At 42.9% G+C, this 24,839-nt stretch overlaps 1 protein-coding gene across 1 annotated transcript; it reads right to left on the bottom strand.

Annotated features, from left to right (window-relative positions):
• Positions 1 to 591: 591 nt before the first annotated feature.
• Positions 592 to 19,306, bottom strand: MRPS24 (mitochondrial ribosomal protein S24). Its single transcript, XM_043886965.1, has 4 exons — positions 19,111 to 19,306; positions 18,963 to 19,031; positions 18,733 to 18,844; positions 592 to 1,028 (listed from the first exon to the last, which is right to left on the bottom strand). Exons 1-4 carry the CDS (start codon positions 19,285 to 19,287, stop codon positions 745 to 747), a joined length of 642 nt encoding a protein of 213 aa, XP_043742900.1. The 5' UTR covers positions 19,288 to 19,306; the 3' UTR covers positions 592 to 744.
• Positions 19,307 to 24,839: the final 5,533 nt, after the last annotated feature.

Below are 24,839 nucleotides of genomic sequence, written 5' to 3'. Positions count from 1 at the left end.
AGCACTAACCAAAAAACTAACCAAAAAAGGGATGTCCTTACTCATAGGGAAGTGGAATGCAAAAGCAGGAAGTCAAGAGATACCTGGCTAAACAGGTAAGTTTTAGCCTTGGAGTACAAAATGAAGCAGGGCAAAGCCTAACAAAGTTTTGCCAAGAGAATGCACTGGTCATAGCAAACACAATTTCCCAACAACAACAGAGATGACTACACATGGACATCATCAAATGGTCACTTCCAAAATCAGGTTGATTATATTCTTTGCAGCTGATGGAGAAGCTCGATACAGTCAGCAAAAACACGACTAGGCACTGACTGTGACTCAGATTGTGAACTCCTTATTACAAAATTCAGACTTAAATTGAAATAGATTTTTTTAAAAATAACTGCTTTATAATCTCCAAAAATGGATCTTTCCATTTTAAGAGAAAACAAAGAACTTCAGTTAAAGTTCCTGACACAGTGATTGGCACAGGATGTGCACTGAACCATAGCTATTACTTAAACCTCAGGTAACTGGCAGCCTTCTTGAGAACCCTGGAGCATCCTCAAAGACCCTATTCTAATTCTCTAGACAGACCAAGAAGCAAGACAACATGGATAGTCTATTTATTCAATAGCAACACTGAAGACAAAGTCTCAGAAATCTGAGGGGATACAGTTCCCCTATTTCTACTTCAGTCCATTTTCACAAGTTTCTGTCCTTTGCAGGCTACAACTTGATGTAAAAAGCTTGATGTATGTCCTAGATATACTTATACACAACCTTTGAGGGAACAGTTTGGAGGTGCAGACGAACAGGACACTTGTAAAAGTGGGACAGCAGGGTCTCACTGTAGCCCACAAGGAAGTAGAACTTGTGTGCGGGCAGCTGCCTCAGGACCAGGGCACAGATCTCCACCTGGTTAGCCCAGCGCTTTAGAATCAGCTGGTCAGCCAGGCAGCCTGGGAAAGTGCCCAGCATAAATTTGCGAAGGAAAACATCTTCCACTGTTCGCTCGGCAGCATGGTCCTCCCCATCCAGGTTACCTGAAGAGACAAGGGTACCATGGTGAGTTGGCCAAAACTCCAGAGGTAACATCCAAGAGCACTGGGCATTCAATTCCCCACCTTAGCCTCTTCTCTTTTCTTCTACAATGGAAAAAGAATAATACTCTGAAGCTTCAAGAACATTATTTCAATAATCCCCAAACAAATCCTGTGAAGTATGTATTATCATTATCTTGTCTCACAAAAGAGAAGGGCACAAAACTGAGATGATTCCTTTATGTAGACACAGAGTACCCCTTTCCCACTCCTTCCTCATTGCCATACAGAAGCACTGGTCATTCCATGGGCCAGAGAGATAAGGCCATCAAGCTACTTCTGAGATGTGAGCTCTCTCACTTAACGAGAGCCATGGCCTCAACAAGTAAATTCTCACTGTGGATCATAAACCTTTGCACCTCTTACAATATTTGTTATGAGTCTCCACACCCAGCCCCTAGACCTCAGAACAAGAACTTGAAAAGGGTTTGGGACAGAAATCCATACTTTAAGTAGGTTCTCTAGACAGATGTGTCTCAAACATTCAAGTTGAGAACCCTTATAAAGAACAAAATATTGTTGATTCTCATTAGCTCATAGTAGTTATGCTTTGTAAAGTTAAGAGTTATGTCCTATATAATCAAAATGAATGACAAATTAGTAAACACTAAACTAAACCACTGTTCCTGGTGGAAATTCTGCAAGTCTCTGGTTACAATATTTTTATCAACAGATTGATATTAAGCCTTATTTTATTTCTCTGTTAAAGACACCTACAAATGGCTGATTAACACGGAACTCTCTCCCAACAGCTCTGTAACACATGCCTGAAGGAAGCTTTTCTAACAATTATGCCCTGTAAGGTACAACTCAGTCTTCTTGTGCTTAGGAACACTAGACGGTGTTGCAGTGAAAAGAAAAAAAAAAAAAAAAGCAATGAGTTTCTCTTTTTTTCTTTCCCTTTCCTGAGAACAAAGGAAATAATGAGAACAGTAAACAGGCTGGAGGGAAAACATAAACAGGCCTGAAAGAGATAATCACTCCTAATTTTACTTAATTCCCAATCTGTAGTCTGTATCTAGGTTTACTTTTCCCCAAACTAATCTGACACTATGTAAATTACATCCTGCACCTATCACCCCCTAACTGTATGAGTTCCATCCAGAACCTATTACCCTTTCCTAAGTGAAGTTGCTCAGTCATGTCCAACTCTTTTGTGACCCCATGGACTGTAGCCTACCAGGCTCCTCCATCCATGGAATTTTCTAGGCAAGAGTACTGGAGTGGGTTGCCATTTCCTTCTCCAGGGGATCTTCCCGACCCACGGATCGAACCCAGGTCTCCCATATTGTGGGCAGACGCTTTACCATCTGAGCCACTAGGGAAGCCTATTACCCTTTAACTCTTTGCTAATTACATCCAGTATCTGGTGCATACCCTCATCACACTCCCTTTGTAGACCACTCCTTGTAGCTTTTTCATTGCAGAAAGAAGGCCACATTCAATAAACCACAGACAAATGAACCCAATTACTGGGTTTCCTGCTGCCTACTATGACTGTTTTGAAACAATGCAAGAATGCAGGACCTTCATTACTTTGAGCCTTATCATTTACCCTAAGACCAGGAGACCCAGGCTATATAAAGTCTAGAGAAAAAAGAAAAAAAAAAAAAAATGAAGTCTCCTGGTTCACAGTTCCTGAGGCACTAGCATGCTGTTGTTCTCCCCTCAGCTGACTTCTTCCTCTAAACTCTGTCTCCATAATTTTTATTTGGCATGGGTGGGCAGAGAAAGCCAAGATTTTGGCTGCAATAAATGGGAGCTCATGCAGAATCTGCTTGCGGGCAGGTGACCCCACAGGGCCCCTTGGTTTGATTGGAAGTTTCGGGATCTCTCTCCACACCAGGCTCTTTCAAGAAGAGTGGCTCATTGGGGGATTTCTCTGAGGCCAGATGGCCTGAGACTCCCTGTTGTAGGGCTGTACCCCAAACACACCCAACCAGCCAACTTGGCTGCATAATTCCGAGGCTATGGTGGAGAATAGGGGAGAAAATGCTCTACAGCTACAGAAGCTTTATTTCTGCCTTGAAGACGCCTTCTCTTACACTGTCCCCTCTGGCACAGATTTCTACTCCGAGAAAACATTAATTCTTAGAGGAAAAAAAAGAGGGAGTTTCGTATGTACCAAACTGCTACGTTTGGTAAACCCCCTAGAGACCATTGATATTTCCTGTTTGGGGAATCGCTTCAGTCCCAGTTTGGAAATTTCTATGAAGAGAAACTGCTTTCACAAGGTGCCACTCTGGACAAATGTCACAGGTTGAGCAGGACTTGGAAGTCACATTTGAGGCATTCTTGCCATTTGGCTTTTTGATTTTTGAACATCTCCATGCCATCCCTTTGGGGCATTTTTCTGCCCCCTTGCTTTTGATTTATGGGCATGTCTTTGCCATTTTCTTTGTTTTTAGTGACTTCCTGCTGCTGCAGTTTGGTTTGTTTATATTGGTATGAGCATGCAAACATCCAGTACTAACTGTTCAAGCTAGAATAGGAAGCACTTCCTCTAAGCTTCCATCACAGAGTCCTCTACAAAAAATTCTAAGTTATTGTTGACCTATAGATAACAAGACCAGGAGCTGACTGTGGCTCAGATCATGAACTCCTTATTGCCAAATTCAGACTTAAATTGAACAAAGCAGGGAAAATCACCAGACCATTCAGGTTTGACCTAAATCAAATCCCTAAAGATTATACAGTGAAAGTGAGAAATAGATTTAAGGGACTAGATCTGATAGACAGAGTGCCTGATGAACTATGGATGGAGGTTCATGACATTGTACAGGAGACAGGAATCAAGACCATCCCCAAGAAAAAGAAATGCAAAAAACCAAAATGGCTGTCTGAGGAGGCCTTACAAATAGCTCTGAAAAGAAAAGAAGCAAAAAGCAAAGGAGAAAAGGAAAGATAAACCCACATGAATGCAGAGTTCCAAATAATATCAAGGAGAGGTAAGAAAGCCTTCCTCAGTGATCAGTGCAAAGAAACGGAGAAAAACAATAGAATGGGAAAGACTAGAGATCGCTTCAAGAAAATCAGAGATACCAAAGGAACATTTCATGCAAAGATGGGCTCAATAAAGGACAGAAATGGTATGGACCTAACAGAAGCAGAAGATATTAAGAGGTGGCAAGAATACACAGAAGAATGGTACAAAAAAGATCTTCACGACCCAGATAATCATGATGATGTGATCACTCAACTAGAGCCAGATATCCTGGAATGTGAAGTCAAGTGGGGCTTAGGAAGTATCACTACAAACAAAGCTAGTGGAGGTGATGGAATTCCAGTTGAGCTATTTCAAATACTAAAAGATGATGCTGTGAAAGTGCTGCACTCAATATGCCAGCAAATTTGGAAAACTCAGCAGCGGCCACAGGACTGGAAAAGGTCAGCTTTCATTCCAATCCCAAAGAAAGGCAATGCCAAAGAATGCTCAAACTACCGCACAATTCCACTCATCTCACACGCTAGTAAAGTAATGCTCAAAATTCTCCAAGCCAGGCTTCAGCAATACGTGAACCGAGAACTTCCAGATGTTCAAGCTGGATTTAGAAAAGGCAGAGGAACCAGAGATCAAATTGCCAACACCCACTGGATCATTAAAAAAGCAAGGGAGTTCCAGAAGAACATCTATTTCTGCTTTATTGACTATGCCAAAGCCTTTGACTGTGTGGATCACAATAAACTGTGGAAAACTCTGAAAGAGATGGGAATACCAGACCACCTGACCTGCCTCTTGGGAAACCTGTAAGCAGGTCAGGAAGCAACAGTTAGAACTGGACATGGAACAACAGACTGGTTCCAAATAGGAAAAGGAGTATGTCAAGGCTGTATATTGTCACCCTGCTTATTTAACTTATATGCCGAGTACGTCATGAGAAACGCTGGGCTGGAAGAAGCACAAGCTGGAATCAAGATTGCCAGGAGAAATATCAATAACCTCAGATATGCAGATGACACCACCCTTATGGCAGAAAGTGAAGAGGAACTAAAAAGCCTCTTGATGAAAGTGAAAGAGGAGAGTGAAAAAGTTGGCTTAAAGCTCAGCATTCAGAAAACTAAGATCATGGCATCCAGTCCCATCACTTCATGGCAAATAGATGAGAAAACAGTGGAAACAGTGGCAGACTTTATTTTTGGGGGCTCCAAAATCACTGCAGATGGTGACTGCAGCCACGAAATTAAAAGACGCTTACTCCTTGGAAGGAAAGTTATGACCAACCTAGACAGCATATTAAAAAGCAGAGACATTACTTTGCCAAAAGGTCCGTCTAGCCGAGGCTATAGTTTTTCCAGTAGTCATGTATGGATTTGAGAGTCGGACTATAAAGAAAGCTGAGCACCAAATAATTGAGGCTTTTGAACTATCGTCTTGGAGAACACTCTTGAGAGACCTTTGGACTGCAAGGAGATCAAACCAGTCAATCCTAAAGGAAATCAGTCCTGAATATTCATTGGAAGGACTGATGTTGAAGCTGAAACTCCAATACTTTGGCCACCTGATGCGAAGAACTGACTCATTTGAAAAGACCCTGATGCTGGGAAAGATTGAAGGCAGGAAGAGAAGGGGAGAACAGAGGATGAGATGATTGGATGGCATCACTGACTCAATGGACATGAGTTTGAATAAACTCCAGGAGGTGGTGATGGACAGGGAGGCCTGGCGTGCTGCGGTTCATGGGGTTGCAAAGAGTCAGACACGGCTGAGCAACTGAACTGAACTGAACTGATAGATATGATTCAAAGAGCAAAAAAAGTGGGAGGGGGACAAGAGATACTTACATCTCAAGAGAAACTATGAGATCTCTCTCTGAATATATGTGTATGTCTCAGTATGCACCTCTGATTTGGATAATATTGCTGAGGTTAATTTGTCAATGAGCTCTAATTAACTGGCTTAAAGTAAGTGCTTACAAATCAACCATTTCTGAACACAAGAGAAATTAAGCTAAATTTCAGATTCATGTGAACAGGGAAATATTCAGTATTTTATTAATACCAAGTATTAATGTGTTAGTTTGTTGATCTAATTAGCATAAATATACATTAGAGTTATCTACCTTAAGTATAATACATCTTATTGTGCCCAGATTTAATAAAAGCTAAATAAAATCTTGTTACACTTGTTACAAATTTGTCATCAAGGAAAGTAACTCAATCTGAAGAAACTTTTAAGGAAAGAAAACAAATCTGAGATAAAAGCTTTAGGTCAATTAGGAATATTTATGTTTTAGCAATGTCTTACTTAACTTAAAATATAGAGTTGTGCTAAATGAAGTTAGATGATGGATGTATACTGAATAACTAGACAATTTCCAAACAATATACAATACTGAAACATTAATTACTCAACACTGGCTTCCTTTAACAAAGAAGCAAAAGGTTTAGAATACATTAATAGCATATATCGACATTAAGTAATAATATATTAGCACATATTAATAAATGTGTCTGGTGCCACACTGAGATATTTTCAGTAAGAAGCACACTTTTCAAGAAATTATTATTTGGATTTATGTTTATCAATCTACAGAGTGCTGATAAAGAACAGTTCATGACTGCTTAAGGAAGAAGGATGTGTGTTTTCATTTTCAGTAAACAAGACATGGGAAATGGAATTGCTTTTTTATTAACGGAGGAGGAAGCAAGTCTGACTTACAAGTGGCTGGTTTTGGGGGATGAGAAAAAAAAAAGAATGATACAGAAAGTGATAAAAAGGTCTGTGGAAAATGGACCCCAAGAAAAGAGTTTTGTGGTCAGGATTAACAAAGTTCAAAATAAATAACTGAGAAAGCAAATTAAAAAAAACAAAAAAGCTGGTGCAAATCTTGAATTTGGTTTTTCTCTCTGATAGGCGGACAAGTTTTCTTAAAATCCTAAACTGCCTTTGATAACAGATTTTAAGTTCTTTACCATTTAAGTTACCTGCTCTGTGTTTGCCTTTGAAATCTTGTATTGGTACTCTGACTAAGTGAATCGCTAGTGTCTCACCATGACCTATGATCCTATGTGACAGTGTGTTCTAAAGTGGAGAAGAAAATGGCAAATCACTTCACTATTCTTGCCTTGAGAACCCCACAAACAAGATGAAAAGGCAAAAAGATATGGGAGTGGCAGGATATAATTAAAGTAATGAAACAAACAAAAACCTACAACCAAGATTAATCTACCTATCAAGGATCTCATTCAGATTTGACAGTGAAATCAAACAAAAGCTTAAGAGAACTCAGCACCACCAAATCAACCTTAAACAAATGCTAAAGGAACTTCTCCAGCAGGAAACCAGAGAAGAAAAACAAAAAAAAACAAACCCTAAATGATTTAACAAAATGGCAGTGGGAACATACATGTCAATAACTACCTTAAGTGTAAATGGATTAAATGCTCCAACCAAAAGATACATACTGGTAGAATGGATACAGAAACCAAAACCTGCCTATAAACTGCCTACAAGAGATCCACTTCAGACCTAAGGACAAAAACAGACTGAAAGTTAGGGGATGGAAAAAGATATTCAATGCAAATGGGAATCAAAAGAAAGCAGGAGTAGCAATACTCATATCTCACATCAGGCAAAATAGACTGAAAACTGTTACAAGAGATAAGGAAGACACTGAATAATGATCAAGGGATCCTCCCAAAAAGAAGATACATATAACAATTGTAAATGTTTATGCACACAACATAGGAGAACCTCATACATAAGGCAAATACTAAAAACCTTTATGATAAAAGGGAATATCAACAGTAAACAATCCTAACAGGGGACTTTGACACCCCACTTACACTGATGGACAGATCATCTGGACAGAAAACTAATAAGCAAACAAAAGCCTTAAATTACACATTAGACCAGATGGTCCTAACTGATATCTTCAGAACATTCCACCTCAAAACAGCACAGTATACTTTTTTCTCAAGTGCACACAGAACATTCTCCACGATAGATCACATCTTGGGTCACAAATCAAGCCATGGTAAATTTAAAATTGAAATCATATCAAACATCTTTTCCAAGCTCAACACTGAAACTAGATATCACCTACAAGAAAAAAAACTGAAAAAATACATGGAGGCTAAACACCACGCTTCTAAATAAGCAATAGGTCACTGAAGAAATCAAAAGGGAAATTTAAAAATACATGGATACAAATGGCAATTAAAATATGACCCAAAACCTATGGGATGCAGCAAAAGAAGTTGAGAGAAATTTATACAAGCCTACCTCAAGAAACAAGAAAAATATCAAATCAACAACCTAACCTTACACTTTACTAAAGCAACTAGAAAAAGAACCAAAAAACCCTTCAAAGTTAGTGAAAGGAAAGAAACCATAAAGATTAGAACAGAAATAAATGAAAAAGAAATGAAGGAAACAATAGCAAAGATCGGTAAAACTAAAAGCTTGTTCTTTGAGAAAAACTGAACCAGGGAAAAACAGAAAGCATGAACAGATCAATCACAAGCACCCAAATCAAAACTGTGATCAAAAATCTTTCAACAAACAAATGCCCAGGGCCAGATGGGTTCACAGGTAAATTCTACCAAAAGTTTAGAGAAGAGCTAACACCTATCCTGCTCAACTCTTCCAGGAAATTGCAGAGGAAGGAAAAAATCAAAACTCATTCTATAGGACATCATCACCCTGATACCAAAACCAGACAAAAAAAATAACACACAAAAAAGAAAATTACCAGTCAATATCACCGATGAACATAGATGCAAAAATCCTCAGCACAATTCTAGCAAACAGAATCCAACAACACATTAAAAGGATCATATACCATGATCAAGTGGGATTTATCCCAGGGATGCAAGGTTTCTTCAATTCAAGTAAATCAATCAATGTGATATACCACATCAACAAACTGAAAGAAAAAACATATGATTATCTCAATAGATGCAGAGAAAGCTTTTGTCAAAATTCAACACCCATTTATGATAAAAATTCCCCAAAAGTAGGCACAGGTAGTAGGTCTACCTCAACATAATAAAGACCATATACAACAAACGACAGCAAACATTATCCTCAACAGTGAAAAACTGAAAGCATTTCCTCTAAGGTCAGGAACAAGACAAAGGTGCCTGCCCATTCCCGCCACTATTTGTCAACATAGTTTTGGAAGTCCCAGCCACAGTAATCAGAGAAGAAAAAGAAATAAAAGGAATCCAGATCAGAAAAGAAGGAAAATTCTCACTGCATATGACGTGATACTATACATAGGAAATGCTAAAGATATCACTAGAAAATTGCTAGACCTAATCAATGAATATCATAAAGTTGTAGAATATAAAATTAATACACAGAAAGTCCTTGCGTTCCTATACACTAACAATGAAAAATCAGAAAGAGAAATTAAGCAAACAATCTCATTCACCATTGCAACCAAAAGAATAAAATACCTAGGAATAAATCTACCTCAAGAGACAAAAAAGCTGTATGCAGAAAAGTGTAAGACACTGATGAAAGAAGTCAAAGATGACACAGAGATGGAGATATATACTATGTTCTTGGATTGGAAGAATCGATATTGTGAAAATGACTAAACAACCCAAAGTAATCTACAAATTCAATGCAGTGTCTACTAAACCACGGATGGTATTTTTCACAATTTGTATGGAAACACAACAGACCTCGAACAACCAAAGTAATGTTGAGAAAGAAAAACAGAGCTGGAGGAATCAACTTTCCTGCCTTCAGACTCTACTATGAAGTACAGTCATCAAGACAGTATGGTACTGGTACAAAAATAGATAAATAGACCCGTCTTTAACTTTACACACAAAAATAAGCTCAAAATGGATTAAAAACCCAAATGTGAGACTGGACACTATAAAATTCCTAGAGGAAAACATCAGCAGAATGCTCTCTGACATAAATTATAGCAGCATCTTCTTAAATCCATCTCCCAGAATAACGTAAATTAAAAAAAAAAAAAAAAGGACCTACGTAAACTCAAAAGCTTTTACACAGCAAAGGAAACAATAAACAAAAAGACAACCCACAGATTGGGAGAAAATATTAAAATATTTGCAAATGATGTGACTGACAGGATTAGTCTCCAAACTTTACAAACAGCTTATAATCCTTAACAGCATCAAAAGAAACAGCCCACTCAGGCAGAACTGAACAGACATTTCTCCAAAGAGGACATACAGATGGCATATGAAAAGTTGTTCAACATTGCTAATTATTAGAGAAATGCAAATCAAAGCTACAACGAGACGCTGGTCAGAATGCTATCATCAAAAAATGCACAAACAATAAATGCTGGTGAGGGTGTGGAGAGAAGGGTACCCTTCTACACTGTTGGTGTGAATGTAAATTGGTATAGCCACTACAGAGAACAGTACAGAGGTTCCTTAAAAAACTAAGCTACCATACGACACTACAATCCCACTCCTGGGTGTACATCTGGAGAAACACATGATCCAAAAAGATTCATGCACCTCAATGTTCATTGCAACACTATTTACAATAGCCAAGACATGGAAGCAACCTAAATGTCCATAAGCAGAGGAATGGATAAATAAGATGCTACATATATACAATGGAATATTACTCAGCCATTAAAAGCAATGAAATAATGCCATTTGCAACATGGTGGACCTAGACAGTGTCAAACTGACAAATAAATCAGAGAAGAAGAAACATCGTATGACATCCCTTATATGTGGAATCTAAAAAGAAGTAATATAAATGAACTTACGTACAAAACAGAGACTCAGAGAACGAACTTATGGTTGTTGGCATGAAGGGATAGTTAGGCTGTTTGGGGAGGTCACGTATACACTAATATACACAAAATGGAAAACGAAGAAGGAACAATTATACACAGTAATGCAACTCTACTCAATGTTAGAGTGGTGAGGGGGTGGATGGGAGGGGTGGGGGAGAAAATGAATGCATGTAAATGCATGGCTGAGTCCCTCCACTGTCCACCCGCACTGCATTGTTAGCTGGCTATACCCCAATACAAAATAAAAGGTTTAAAGTTAAAAAACAAACAAACTACAATGAGGCATCACCTCACACCGGTCAGAATGACCATGACCAAAAAATCTACAAACAATAAATGTCAGAGAAGGTGTGGAGTAAAGGGAACCCTCTTGCACCGTTGGTAAGAATGTAAACTGATATATCCACCATGGAGAACAGTATGGAGATTCCTTAGACCATAAAGAATAAAACTACCATGTGACCCAGCAATCCCACTACTGAACATATACCCTGAAGAAACCATAACTGAAAAAGACATGTGTACCCCAATGGTCACTGCAGCACTATTTACAATAGTGAGGACATGGAAGCAACCTAGATGTTCATGGACATATGAATGGATAAAGAACTTGTAGTACATATATACAATGGAATATTATTCAGCCATAAAAAAGAATGCATCTGAGTCAGTTCTAATAAGGCTCTAATAAACCTAGAGCCTATTATAGAGAGTTAATAAAAAGAAAAACAAATATCCTACATTAACACATATTGATGCAGTGGTAAAAGAATCCACCTGCAAATGCAGGAGATGCAAGAGACGTGGGTTAAATCCCCGGGTCAGGAAGCTCCCTGGAGTAGGAAATGGCGACCCACTCCAATATTCTTGTCTGGAAAATTCCATGGACAGAGGAGCCCAGCAGGCTACAGTCCATGAGGTCACAAAGAGTCAGACACAACTGAGCCCGCCTGCAACACATATATATGGAATCTAGAAAGATGGCACTGATGAACCTATATGCAGGGCAGCAATGGAGACAGACACAGAGAACAGACTTGTGGATACAGTAGGGGAAGGACATGATGAGACGAACGCAGAGTAACATGGAAACATTCACATTACCATATGTAAAATAGTCCGTGGGAATTTGTGTTATGACTCAGGAAACTCAAACTCGGTGTTCTCTGAAAGCCAACAGGGGTGGGATGGGTTGAGAGACGGGAGGGAAGCTCAAGAGGGAGGGGACATAAGCACACCTGTGGCTGATTCATGTTGATGTACGGCAGAATCCAATACAATATGGTAAAGCAATTGTCCTCCAATTAAACTCAACATTAAAAAGACTATGCTCATGGCAGCCAGTCCCATTACTCGTGACAAATAAAAAGGGAAAAAATGGAAGCGGTGACAGAATTTTATTCTCTTCAGCTCTAAAATCACTTCTGACAGTGACTGCAGCCCTAAAATTAAAAGATGCTTGCTCCTTGAAAGGAAAGCTATCACAAACCTTGATAGCATATTAAAAAGCAGAGACATCACCTTGTCCACAAAAGTCTGTATAGTCAGAGCTATGGTTTTTCCAATAGTCATGTACGGATGTGAGAGTTGGACCACAAAGAAGGCTGAGAGCCAACGAATTGATGCTTTCAAATTGTGGTGCTGGAGAAGACTCTTGAGAGCCCCTTGGACTGCCAAGAGATCAAACCAGTCACCCTAAAGGAAATCAACCCTGGATATTCATTGGAAGGGCTGATGCTGAAGTTCCAATTCTTTGGCCCCTGATGCAAAGAGCCGACTCACTGGAAAAGACCCTAATGCTGGGAAAGATTGAGGGCAGGAGAAGAGGGCAGCAGAGAATGAGATGGTTAGACAGCATCACTGACTCAATGGACATGAATCTGAGCAACTCCAGGGGATAGCAGAGGACCAGAGGAGCCTGGCATGCTGCAGTCCATGGTGTTGCAGAGTCAGACATGACTTAGTGACTGAACAACAACAAAGATTATACTGTATGGTACGTGTGTGCATGCTCAGTCATGTCTGATTCTTTGTGAACACATGGACTGTAGCCCTAAATTGTTACCAAAATCGCAAGTCTGTGTGCCAGATGCACGGTGAGGTCCATCAATACTAAAACATTACGGTTTAGAACAGAAAAAGGTTTATTATAGATTCATACAAAGAGATGGTGGCTCATGCCCTAAGAACCCCAAGGTTACTAAAAAGATTTCAGCAAGCTGTTTAAAAGCAAAGGGTGAGGGATGGGTATGGTTACTTGTTGCAGACTTCTCCAAATCAGATCCTCTCTTCTCAAGGTCAGGTCATGGTTAGGTAACAATGTTCCTGTAAATCTCTACCAGCTGAATGTTATTCTCTGTCCTGACAAGAAAGGGCAAAGTCCCAATGCACAACTTTCACCCTCCAAGGTCCCAGTCTGGCTAAGAGGAGGCAGATCTCAGTTGGCAGCTCCTTTCACAGCCTGCCCAGCTCTCATCCCTGAGGGAGCCAGGCACCCAACCAACTGGTCATCAGTCTCATCAGGCCGCCCAAATGGGGAGACCAGGTCCCCCAGACTGTGACCAGGCAGAAGGCAACTGCTATCAGGTTGCAGAGACAGGGATGGGGAAAGAGGTTCACTGCTGCCTCAAGGCCTGGGCCACGGCTAGTGGAGGGCCTCAGTAAGGGCTACAGAGCCCTGCAGTATGTAGTCCCCAGTCTATTCCCTGGGCCCTCCAGCTCACCTGCTGGCCCAAGGCTGGGTAAGCTGGAGGGCCTCCAGGAGAAGGCCTGACTCTGCCTCTTACCTCACTGTCCACCTCACGGCCACCACACCACTGATCCCTGACTGGATCACTTCCCCAGTAATGCTTCATTGACAGTTATCAGTGGACAGGGCCAACTGTGGCACTGACCAATAGATGAGCAGGACCACGAACGGTCGCTCACTGATGGCTGGTTGCTTATGAGCAGGGCCCACTGAGGCAGCAAGCAATGGCTGAGCAAAACCTGTTGCCTAGTAACAGGGTGCACAGTAAGGAGGCAGAGCAGTGGCTGCCAGCTAAGGGCTATGCTCATCCTGTTCTGTTACAGCCTGCCAGGCTCCTCTTGTAACAGCCTTTAGCACACAGCCACTGCTGTGCATCATTACTCTGTACCCTATTATCAGGCAACAGGTCCTACTCAGCCATTGGTTAGTGCCTCAGAGGGCCTCGCCCACTGGCAACCAACTGTCAATGAGCAACAGTTAGTGAAAGGATTCAGACAACAGCTGAGTGTTGGTCATGAGGTGGAGAGTAAGGTAAGAGGCAGATCCCGGCCTTCTTCCCAAGGCCCTCCAGCTCACCCAGCCTTGGGCCAGTGGGGGAGATGGGGGGCCCAAAGAACAGGCTTGGGACTGTGTTCTGTAGGGCTTTTCAGAGCCCTCACCAAGGCCTTGAGGCAGCGGTGAACCTCTCCCTGATCCTGGTCTCTGCGACCTAACAGCCATGGTGGAGTGGTGGTCCCACGTGGGACGCAAGGTGTAAGCGGCCTTTCCCTCCCTGGTGCTGGCCTGCATGCTCCATTGAGACAGACACCAGCTATGATGGTTCTGCTCAGCCACTGGCTGAGCACCCTGGTGGGCCCCTCCCTGGAAGCAAGTGAGCACCATAGAGAAGTGACCGTTAACAGCCCTGCTCTGCTATTGGTCGGTGCTACTGAAAGCCCCTCCCTCTACTGTATAGACCCTGAATTCTAAGGGTTTTTGAGAGGCTAGTGTGCCATCTTCTCTGTTTGCTGACCTTCCAATTAAAGTCATTATTCCTTGCTCCAACAACTCATTTCCAAATTTACTGGCAGCGAGCAGAATGAGCTTGGGCTCAGTAACAGTGGCAGTTTGCCTGGGACACAGTCTGTGGGACCTGGTCTCCCCTCTTTGGAGGCCTGAGGACTAGTTGGGTTGGGCAAAGTCTGGAGACCTGGCCCTGAGCGAACTGTCAACTGAGCTCTGCCTCCTCTTAGCCAGGACCAGGACCCTGGAGTGTAAAAGTTGTGCCTTGGGACCTTGTCCTTTCTTGTCAAGACAAAGAATAACATTCATTTGGTAGAGATTTACAGGAAAATCATTACCTGAACATGACCTGAATCCAAGACCTGACTTCAAGAACAAAGGATCTAACATCAGGAAGTTTGCAACAATTAACCACCCAGGACTGATCTCCTTCAGGATGGACTGGTTGGATCTCCTTGCAGTCCAAGGGACTCTCAAGAGTCTTCTCCAACACCACAGTTCAAAAGCATCAATTCTTCAGTGCTCACCTTTCTTCACAGTCCAAATCTCACATCCATACATGACCACTGGAAAAACCATTGCCTTGACTAGACAGATCTTTGTTGAGAAAATGATGTCTCTGCTTTTTAATATGCTGTCTAGGTTGGTCATAACTTTCCTTCCAAGGAGTGTCTTTTAAGTTCATGGCTGCAGTCACCATCTGCAGTGATTTTGGAGCCCAGAAAAATCAAGTCAGCCACTGTTTCCACTGTTTCCCCATCTATTTCCCATGAAGTGATGGGACCGGATGCCATGATCTTAGTTTTCTGAATGTTGAGCTTTAAGCCAAATTTCTCACTCTCCTCTTTCACCTTCATCAAGAGGCTCTTTAGTTCTTCACTTTCTGCCATAACGGTGGTGTCATCTGCATATCTGAGGTTATTGATATTTCTCCCAGCAATCTTGATTCCAGTTCTAACTGAGTGCAAATGGCTCCATTCCTTTGGACAGGATAACACAAGCACTGACCATTATCTAGACCACACTCAAAATTGTTATCAAATGTAGCTTGGTTCTTATTCCTGCTTTGACTCCTGGTTACAGTAATTCTTTCACCGATCTTTGGCCTCTACTTTTTTAAGAAAAACAAAAAACTACTTGTTAAATTTTGCCTCCTCCAGATTACAACAGATTCACATCAAGGTAAGGATGATACAGAGATTACAGCACTTCTAAGAACAGATCCTGGAGGAATAACAAGAGAAGTCACCCGAGGGTCCCTTAATAAAACATAATGAAACAGAGTGATAACTCCACGACCCCAACCAGGTAGGGTTGACAAGTCCCTTGTCAGCCTGAACAAGCTACAGAAGACAAGCTATAGTCCCTCATCTTCCCAATAAAGATTTCTTGGGGTTCACATCTCTCAAAGGGGATTTGAAATAGGACATAAAGGAGCCCCTGGGTTAGACAGCTGGTGACCGTCAAGTGGAGCAAAACTGAGGTTTTCTCCTCAGCCAGACAAGAATGATACCTATTTCCCTTCCTCCACTAACATGGAGTAAATAAATTAACACTGGGGAATTTGTTGCAGTGAAAAGGAAAAAAGAGGAATGAGTTTCTCTTTATTTTCCTTTCCCTTTCCTGAGAATAAAGAAAATCAAGAGAACACTGAACAAGCTGGAGAAGAAACATAAACGGGCCTGAAAGAGCTAATTTTAGTTTTACTAGTTTTTTACCTAGTTTTACTTTACCTATTCCTAATCTTAGTCTGCAACTAGGGTTGCTTTTCCCAAAACTAACCTGACTTTACGTAAACTACATCCTGCACCTATTGCCCCCTAACTCTGCATGAGTTACATCCTGCACCTACTACCCTTTAACTCTATGCTAGTTACATCCTGGACCTGTGCTCACTCACCTTCATTGCACTCCCTTTGCAGACCACCCTTGTAGCTTTCTGCATTTTAGAAAGAAGGCCACAGTACAATAACCCAGAGACAAATGGACCCAACTACTGGGCTACCAGATTGCAAGACCGAATTACCAGGCTACCTGATGCCAACTATGACTGTTTCGAAAGAATTCAAGAAAAATTCAAGATCTTCATTACTTTAAGCATTATCATTTACCCTAAGACCACAAGACCCAAGCTATATAAAGTCTCATTTCCCCTAGGAGTGGGGCACAGCTCTTCAGACACTAGCCTGCTGTGTTCTCCCCTCAGCTGGCTGAAGATTAAAGCCATCTTTCTATTCCCTCAAAACTCTGCCTGTATTTTTTTATTCGGCATCAGTGGGCAGAGAAAGGCAAGATTTTGCTGGTAAGAAGAACATGTCAGGGGAATCAACAACAAAAAGCACAAAACTTGAAAACATGCCACTGCTGTGGCTGCTGCTAAGTCACTCAGTCATGTCCGACTCTGTGCAACCCCATAGATGGCAGCCCACCAGGCTCCCCCATCCCTGGATTCTCCAGGCAAGAACACTGGAGTGGGTCGCCTCTTCCAATGCATGAAAGTGAAAAGTGAAAGTGAAGTCGCTCAGTCGTGTCCGACTCTTAGCGACCCCATGGACTGCAGCCTACCAGGCTCCTCCTTCCACGGGATTTTCCAGGCAAGAGTACTGGAGTGGGTTGCCATTGCCTTCTAACAGATCTCAAAAACAATACTCATTTATAGCATGAAAGCTGAAACAGGAAGGCAGAGAGCCTTATTCAACCTCAGCTGGGAAGGTACATGTGGAGTTGTTGCTCTGCCCACAGCTGAGGATGAACGTGAAAGTGAGGTAGGAGATAGATGGAATTCAGGTTGGACATTTATGATCAGCCGCTCTTCTGCTTGCATTTCCTGAGATACAAGACAGGTGGGCTTCAGCTGAGGAATTTACGACCAACAAAAACTGGGCAGATATGCAGTCTTTGTCTCCTGCTAACACCCCAAGGGAATAATCATAGCAAGGATAAAGAAAGAAAAAACCCTACACATGCACAGAAGGGCTCCTTGGGGTCAAAAGTCAGAGGACAATTCCAGGCCACAATGAGTTTTGCTCCTCCCAGAAGCCTTAACTTCAAGATCCATCTTGGCTAGGGTGTATCTGGGCACCCAAGGGGAGGGTCCTGAGACAAATTAACCAAAGCAAACAAAGCAAGGTGACTGGCCTGAGGGAAGACACAGACTTGGAAAACTGCCCCTTTACAAAGGATCTAAACTTCCCAAAGGGGCGCTCTCTCTGAGCTTGCCTATGAGCCTTTCTGCATGTATGTTTCCTTTCAATAAACTTTCTACTTTATTCTTTATCTTCTGCCTCCTTACCTGAATTTGTTCTTGACTAGGCAGGCAAGACTAGGGAACGTGGCCCTAATTGCTGGCTCCTGTGGTACAGTGGTTAGGACTCCCTGTCTGGGAAACTAAGGCCCTGTTTTCAGTTACCGCTTGCTGTTACTTGCTGCAAGCTACCGCTTTCTGTCACGCAAGTCCGAAATCAAAAAGCACCTCGAGCAGGCAAATTCACAAACATGGAATCGCAAATAATGGTGTCAACTGTATGTCGATTTGTGCTCTGGTGGAAAACTGCAATATTTAGAACAGTTTCCTGGGTCCTTCAAATTCCACAGGGTTTCACTTTTTTCACTGTCTCTGAACTATTTTATATCTCTAAATTATAATTGATTTTTATTGTTTTAGTCATTTAGTCATGTCTGACTTTTTCTGCAACCCCATGAACTGCGTCACCCGCCAGGCTCCTCTGTCCATGGTATTTTCTGGGAAAGATTAACGGAATGGGTTGCCATCCCATCCCAGGGATCAAACCAGTGTCTCCAGGTTTCCTGCACTGCAGACAGATTCTTCACTGCTGAACCATACAGGAAGCTCCAAATAACCGACAGCAATGCAAAACAATTATCTTTAAGCATGCAAGTAGTTTCTGTGGAAGTTCAGCAAAGTCCTTGCCCCCCACCATGGAAAAAAACCGTTTTGCATCCCTTCAAATACATTTGGACATTCCGTATCACATACCTCTCATCTATAGTAATTCTTCTTTACTTTGTTTATTTAACTGATTTCTGACCCACCCATTTATTACTGAGTTAAATAAAATCTCTGACACGTGTTCAATTCGTGTTTTATGTGACAGTCACGACACAGCACGTCTTCTGTCCCGCACCGTCCCTTCACCTGTGTGCAATGACAGCCAGCCCTTGCGGTGGGCGATGTAATGAGGCGCATGCGCTTCCTCATAGGTCACTGGCTTGTCCCCCTTGCCCACTCGGACTCGGGCCGCCCGGTTCTGAAAAGAAAGACAGGCCGTGACTTTCCGCGACCACTGACCAAGGGCAAGCCCTAGGTCATGCCCCCACCCCCAGGTCCCAGACCCCGAGGCCGCCGAGTCCTCATGCTGCGCTCACCTTGGAGCAGACCGCGGAGGTATGCAGGGCGCGCCAGATGCACGGCAGATCCCGACTCCAGGACAGCATCTGTAGGGACAGTGAGGCGTGAGACCCAAACAGGGGCCCTCACCGCCACCCGGCAGTCCGGCCCGCACCGCCCACTCACCAGAGGCCTGAGCCCCCGACCGCAGTGGAGCGCCACCATCTTGGGCGGGGGGGCGGGGCGGGGCGGAGCCGAGCAGGCCGGGTAAAGACAAACCGCGCGAGGCTTCCACCAGGACGAGACCACCCGCGGGCCGGCGCGGGGGTGCGAACCTCTCGACCTGGCGGGGCTGCGCACCATCAGCCCCGACCTGCTGTGGGCAGCTGGAGGCCCCGGCTCCGGGCTCAGGAGCCTGGCTGTGTGGAGCCGGGAGGTGCGGGGAGCAGGACTCTGCGCCTCCCCCCGCAGCCCTGTGCACGTCTGGCACCCCTCCGCCGTGCCACAGTCGTGGTTTGCGTCATCGACCCGGAAACTGAAGGATGCTGAACGCGAGGATTCGCTGTCTGAGAGCTCTCACAGGTGGGGTGAAGGGTGTTTCGGAGGGTCGGTGCTAACACTACCGCCTGGCCAGGGTCTTTAGAGAAACAGCGTTTTACCACGTCTGAGAGATTAGGCTGCTGAGCTCTGTCTTCAGATAATATCGTTTTAAAAATGTGGGGTGGGGGGTGACTGACTTATCCACAAATAAAGAAGAAAATCTTTTGGTTAAAACTTTATACAGTTCTTGGGAGGGGCAAGAGAGGGGTACGAAACTGAAATGAAATACTTCCTGCCATATTGGTGGGCAAGCGATGTCACAGCTTTCTGCGTGATTGCAGCCTTCCAAATGTGAATTCCTGAGCCTTGCTGACACTCGGCACCACTCCTACATAAGGAACTTAATTAAGGATGTCACAGTCACCAGTGATTGACCAAAGTCACGGTTACAGCCTCCTGTGTAAGCCAGAAGGCCCTAAGGGAACTCAGGGAAGAGAAATTATCTCTGTAAATATGCAAGATGGTGGCCTCAAGCTGAGAAGTATATGAAAGGAATGACTTAAATAATCCCAGACTCTTGCATCTTCCCATACATAGAATACTAAATTCCTACACTTGCTAGCTGGGTTCCTTTACTAAACAATAATCTTCGATGTTTAGATTGCCTGTCCCCACCTCTCCCTTTGTTGCAAACTTTGCACACCTGGCTCCCAGGCCCGCCTCCTTGAAGCAGTGTTCTCAGAGCTACTGAGCTGCTGTCTCCCAGGCTCAGGGTCCTAAACATTCCCACCAAATAAAATAACTGTATTTACAGGTTGTAACTAGTAGTTTTTAGTCGACAGGGTTAAGGGACACAGACTGCAATGTAAAAATAAGTAGGGTAAAAGAAATATTGTTCGATACAGGGAATATAAAAAGTTTTTTAATTTTATAACTTTAAATGAAGTATAATCTATAAAAATATTGAATTATTAATATTGTTATACACCTAATATAGTATTTTACACTAATATTAATAAATTAGCTGAACCTTAAACTTAAAAATCATCCAAGTCTTCAAGGATGGGTTATGCAGAGGGTAAGTTTTCACATCTGACCATAATCTAGGATCTGGTCCTTGAGGAAGGGAAGTTTTAAGGGAGAAAGGGCTGATGGACAGGAAATTCTTGGAGATATTATAGAACCTGCTCTACTCAAACCAAAGCATTGCCAAGGTAATTGTATCCAGAAATTATTGTCAGAGGGGAAAATATCAACACTGGATATCTTAGTTCAGAATTTAACATAATAATGGAAAAAACACAGACTCTGGATTCAGGTATAACAATCTTTGTACAATTGAGCCTCAGTTCCATAATCTATATAATTGGTTTTGTTAATAATACCACCTCATAGAGCTGTTACTGGTACTGTTAGGTTGAATCATGTGAAGTTGCCACCGTTTGACCATTTTGACTTAAATCATTCACCCTAATGCTGCTTACAACTGCTGTGGTTTCCAGTGGAGGGGAGGACTAGATTATTATCTGTGTGGAAGGGAAATAGAGGCAAAGGCAAACAGTGAATTGCCTCAGATGACACTGGGGAGGTTTGGAGAGGGACCCTTGGCTTCAGTGCAGTACATTTTCCATGATCAAGTTTCCTCTGACCATTTGGAGCTGGTTTCTCCAAAAAGGGACAGTGTCTTTCATGCCCACTTTACTAAGAAAGTTTTATTTCTAAAATTTTTAACTGTGGCCTCCAGCTGTTCTGCGTATTGAATAAGGGGACAGAATAGGAATGAGATGTTCTTCAATCACAATATTTTTCAAATATAAGAACTTTCAACTTTAACTGAAGGACTTTTTTAAGCTGATAGTATTTTTTTCTTTTAAAAGTTTCCATAAAGTTTGGTAGTTTATATTTTGGTAAATTTTTGAAAAGTGAAAGTTGCTCAGTCGTGTCTGACTCTTTGCGATCCCATGAACTGCAGTCTATGGAATTCTTCAGGCCATAATACTGGAGTGGGTAGACTTTCCCTTCTCCAGGTGACTTTCCCAACCCAGGGATCAAACCCAGGTCTCCCGCATTGCAGGTGGATTATTTACCAGCTGAGCCACAAGAGAAGCATTTTTAAATCTCAAAAGTGGTGAGGAACGTGGGATCTGGTAGATATAGATCAGGTAGAACTACAACTTCCTGGCTTGTCAATTTAGGCAAGTGACTTGACCTTCCTGAGTCTCAGTTTCTCTTATCTATAAAATGAGGACAATGATGGTTGTTGTGAAACTCACCTTGTAAAATGCCTGATGGAGTAAGCAGTTAATAAATATTTTGTTGTTATTGTTGTTGTTGTCTAAATAATAAAGTCTCTGATATCTATATCCTCTTAGAGAAATGAACCAGCCATTGAGGGTTTATGAGAATTCACTGGAATACCACCTTCACCCACGTTTTCCATCGAGGTGACAATGGCCTGGACTTCACAGCAGAAGGCAGTGCTGTCCAGCCGAGCAGGAGCTGTTGTGCTTGGGGTTCAAGTTTTGCCACTCTTCCTTATGCCTGAGAGTCTCCCAAGAATTCCAAACTGATCCAGATCATTTACTACCTTTTGTTTATTATCTTTATTTTATACTGTTGCAATCCTTGTTGCAAAAAGGGATTCAGCTGGTTCCTTGAAAGGGGGTGATGGGGGAGGGGGGGTCACATGAATGTGTTTGCATGATTTAAACAACTTAAAAGTATATTTTAATACATTAGCATGAACTTACATTGTTTTAGATCACCAAGAGAAAAAATTTAGTAGGATATTTATTTTTCTGTAATTTCCATTTAACAAAACACTAACGGTGTTTTTATACACTTTGCTTCTCCCATCAATCCTAGAAAGGAGGCAGTATTGTCCAGGTTTTGCAGATCAGAAGGTGGAAGCTCGGAGACTCCCCTGAGGTTACAGAACTAGCAAAGGGTAGCAACCTTCTTGTTCCAAAGCATGTGCTCATTCCGTATCTGGGGTTGCACTGCATCACTGAGTGGGGGTGAGTGTTCAGAACCACAGAGGATGGAGGAATGGCCCGTGTGTCTGTGGCTGGGCACAGAGCGCTCTGGACTGGCCCAGGGGGACTCCCTTACCGGGAGTCCAGACCAGAACCCTGGGGAGACAAGGATGTCCAGCTGTTTATCCTCACAGGTGAGCTCCTTTGCTCTCCTCGTGGTAGCCAGGAGGGTCCAGATTCCCCTTTTTACTCTCAGAGCAGCGATTCTCCACCCTGACTGCATATTAGAGTCCACTTGACCCCATACCACAACGACAGTACTGGGCAGAGTGGTGGCACCTGTCCTCCTGCAGTGCTCCTTAGATAATCCCAATTTACCGCCAAGGCTGAGAAACAGCATCCTCAACTCCAGGTCTATGTGAAAGACCCCCAGAACTTGATCTGTAGAGACCCCGTTGCAGGAAAGGGATATTAGATGATCCTTACAACCCTTTCCTACCACCAGTCTTAGGAGACCATCACAGCTCTTATGCTGAGGGGACTAGAAAAAGGAGGGGGCTTCTGTGTGGTCTGGAGTTTTTTTGAAGATGGTCTGTCCAGTGGGTCCAGTGTAGCCCAAAGGCTCACTTGTATCAAAGGACAGAGCACTGGCTAGGCTGCGGGGTGGCACTGTGTGAGAAGGAGACTGCAGAGCACAGTCCAGCCTAGAACAGTGTTTGTTTCCTGAACTCACAAGCATGCAGCCTCTGGGAGCAGTGTCTCAGGCAGAGACGTCTGCCATCCTGTTGGCTGTGGGGTCATGGAGACAACTCCACTCATGTTGGTTCTCCTCACAAGATGGACTTGTTCTAGTTCAGAACTGCTGATACTTTAAATTTTGTAACCCTATGGTTTTTGTGTCACTCTTGATAATTCATTTTCTGCTAGTAACCAACCCATTCACTAAGAGAATCCCAGAGGTTCTCACGACCTCTATTCTGTGAACTAAGCTAAACAACCACTGAAATCAAATTAAAGCCGAGTCTTGAATTGTCTTCTCTCTTGCATAGGAAGCTAAAGCAGCCCTAATCCCATGTTTCCCCATGAGCCCCTACCCCTGCCCCTCAACTCTCCTTCTATTGAGGCACAAGAAGAGGGGTTACATCCAAAACTATCATTACTGACCAGCATTGGTATGCTGAGGAAGTCCAGTCTCCCGATGGTGGAACCAATTAGAAACACCCTTTGCTACACTGGTAGCCTAAACTAAAAGGGGTCCTACTTCAGGACCACTTGAAGTAGATGGATAGGCGTGGGCCTCAGATATGAAAGGCATTGAGACATCACTCCCTGGTTCTTAAGATACTGTGCTAGACCTGGACACAAAAAATGGGCTTGATATCCTTTCTTCTGATGGGGAGGGCAGAGAAGGAGACAAGTAAAAGGGGCTTAGATAAGGACCATGACCCCCTTAGGTGATGGAGTGGAGGTGGGGCTGCCGTCAAAGCCATCCTAAAGAAGGGCCAGCCAGGACCAGGGACAGGTGGATGGAGGCCCCAGGCAGACAGCGTAGATGCAGCCATGGAGCCCAGAGTGTGGGCACTGGGGATGCAAGCTGGAAAGTCACAGAAGCCGGAGCAAGACCACCGTGGAGCTCTCTTCTGTGGCTCTGACTTACTGGTGCTTGTAAGGCTGCGTTCTGATGTAATTTTGTTGAAATTTTAGGAACTGAGGATAGGTTTGTAGCGTAAGTCATTTTTTTTTACTACTGACTCAGAAAGAAAGGATTTCTCTTTATTGGGCTAATTCACATCTGAGGAGCTGAGGAGAGCTACCAGATTAGGTTTACACTGGTACAGATTTCTCAACAGTAGCCCTGCTAGACAATATGTTTCAGTAAATCTAAGACCACATCGTTTAGAGGACATTACCATTTAGAAGGAGAAAAGCCTGCAAATTAAGATATCACTGATCAATTACAAGATAAATCCTTTTTGGCCTGTTTAGGCCAACCATGAGGTTGACGGAGAAGGCAGGCAGCTTCCTTTGCATGAGTCTCGGGTACGCAGACTGGGGTAGACACATCTTCAGGTGCCTTACTTGTGTGTGCACACAGACTGGCTCCTCCAAAACCAGCTTTTGTGCACTCACCACAGAAGAGGTGCTAGTAGTGACAGATAAGGCTTAGAGACATTGAATGACTCTGTTCAAGGGTTATGTAATTAGCAGGAAGCAAGGCCAAGTTCAAAACCAGGCCTTGAGTCCCACATCCTACTTTCTGTCTCCAGGGAATGGGGCAGGTGCTCTTGTGCCCAGTCTTAAAACTCCTAGGCCCGTTTACTCCAAGATCACTGACATGGTTTATGCTTTCACTGAAGTACCTGATACCCTGTGAGCAGTCCACCCACCCGTTCCTCTGAG

Source organism: Cervus elaphus, chromosome 24 (assembly GCF_910594005.1).
Source record: "Cervus elaphus chromosome 24, mCerEla1.1, whole genome shotgun sequence".
In the NCBI taxonomy this organism is placed as follows: Eukaryota; Metazoa; Chordata; class Mammalia; order Artiodactyla; family Cervidae; genus Cervus; species Cervus elaphus.
The sequence above is the reverse complement of the archived record's forward strand: the minus strand, read 5'-3'. Positions and strand labels throughout refer to the sequence as shown.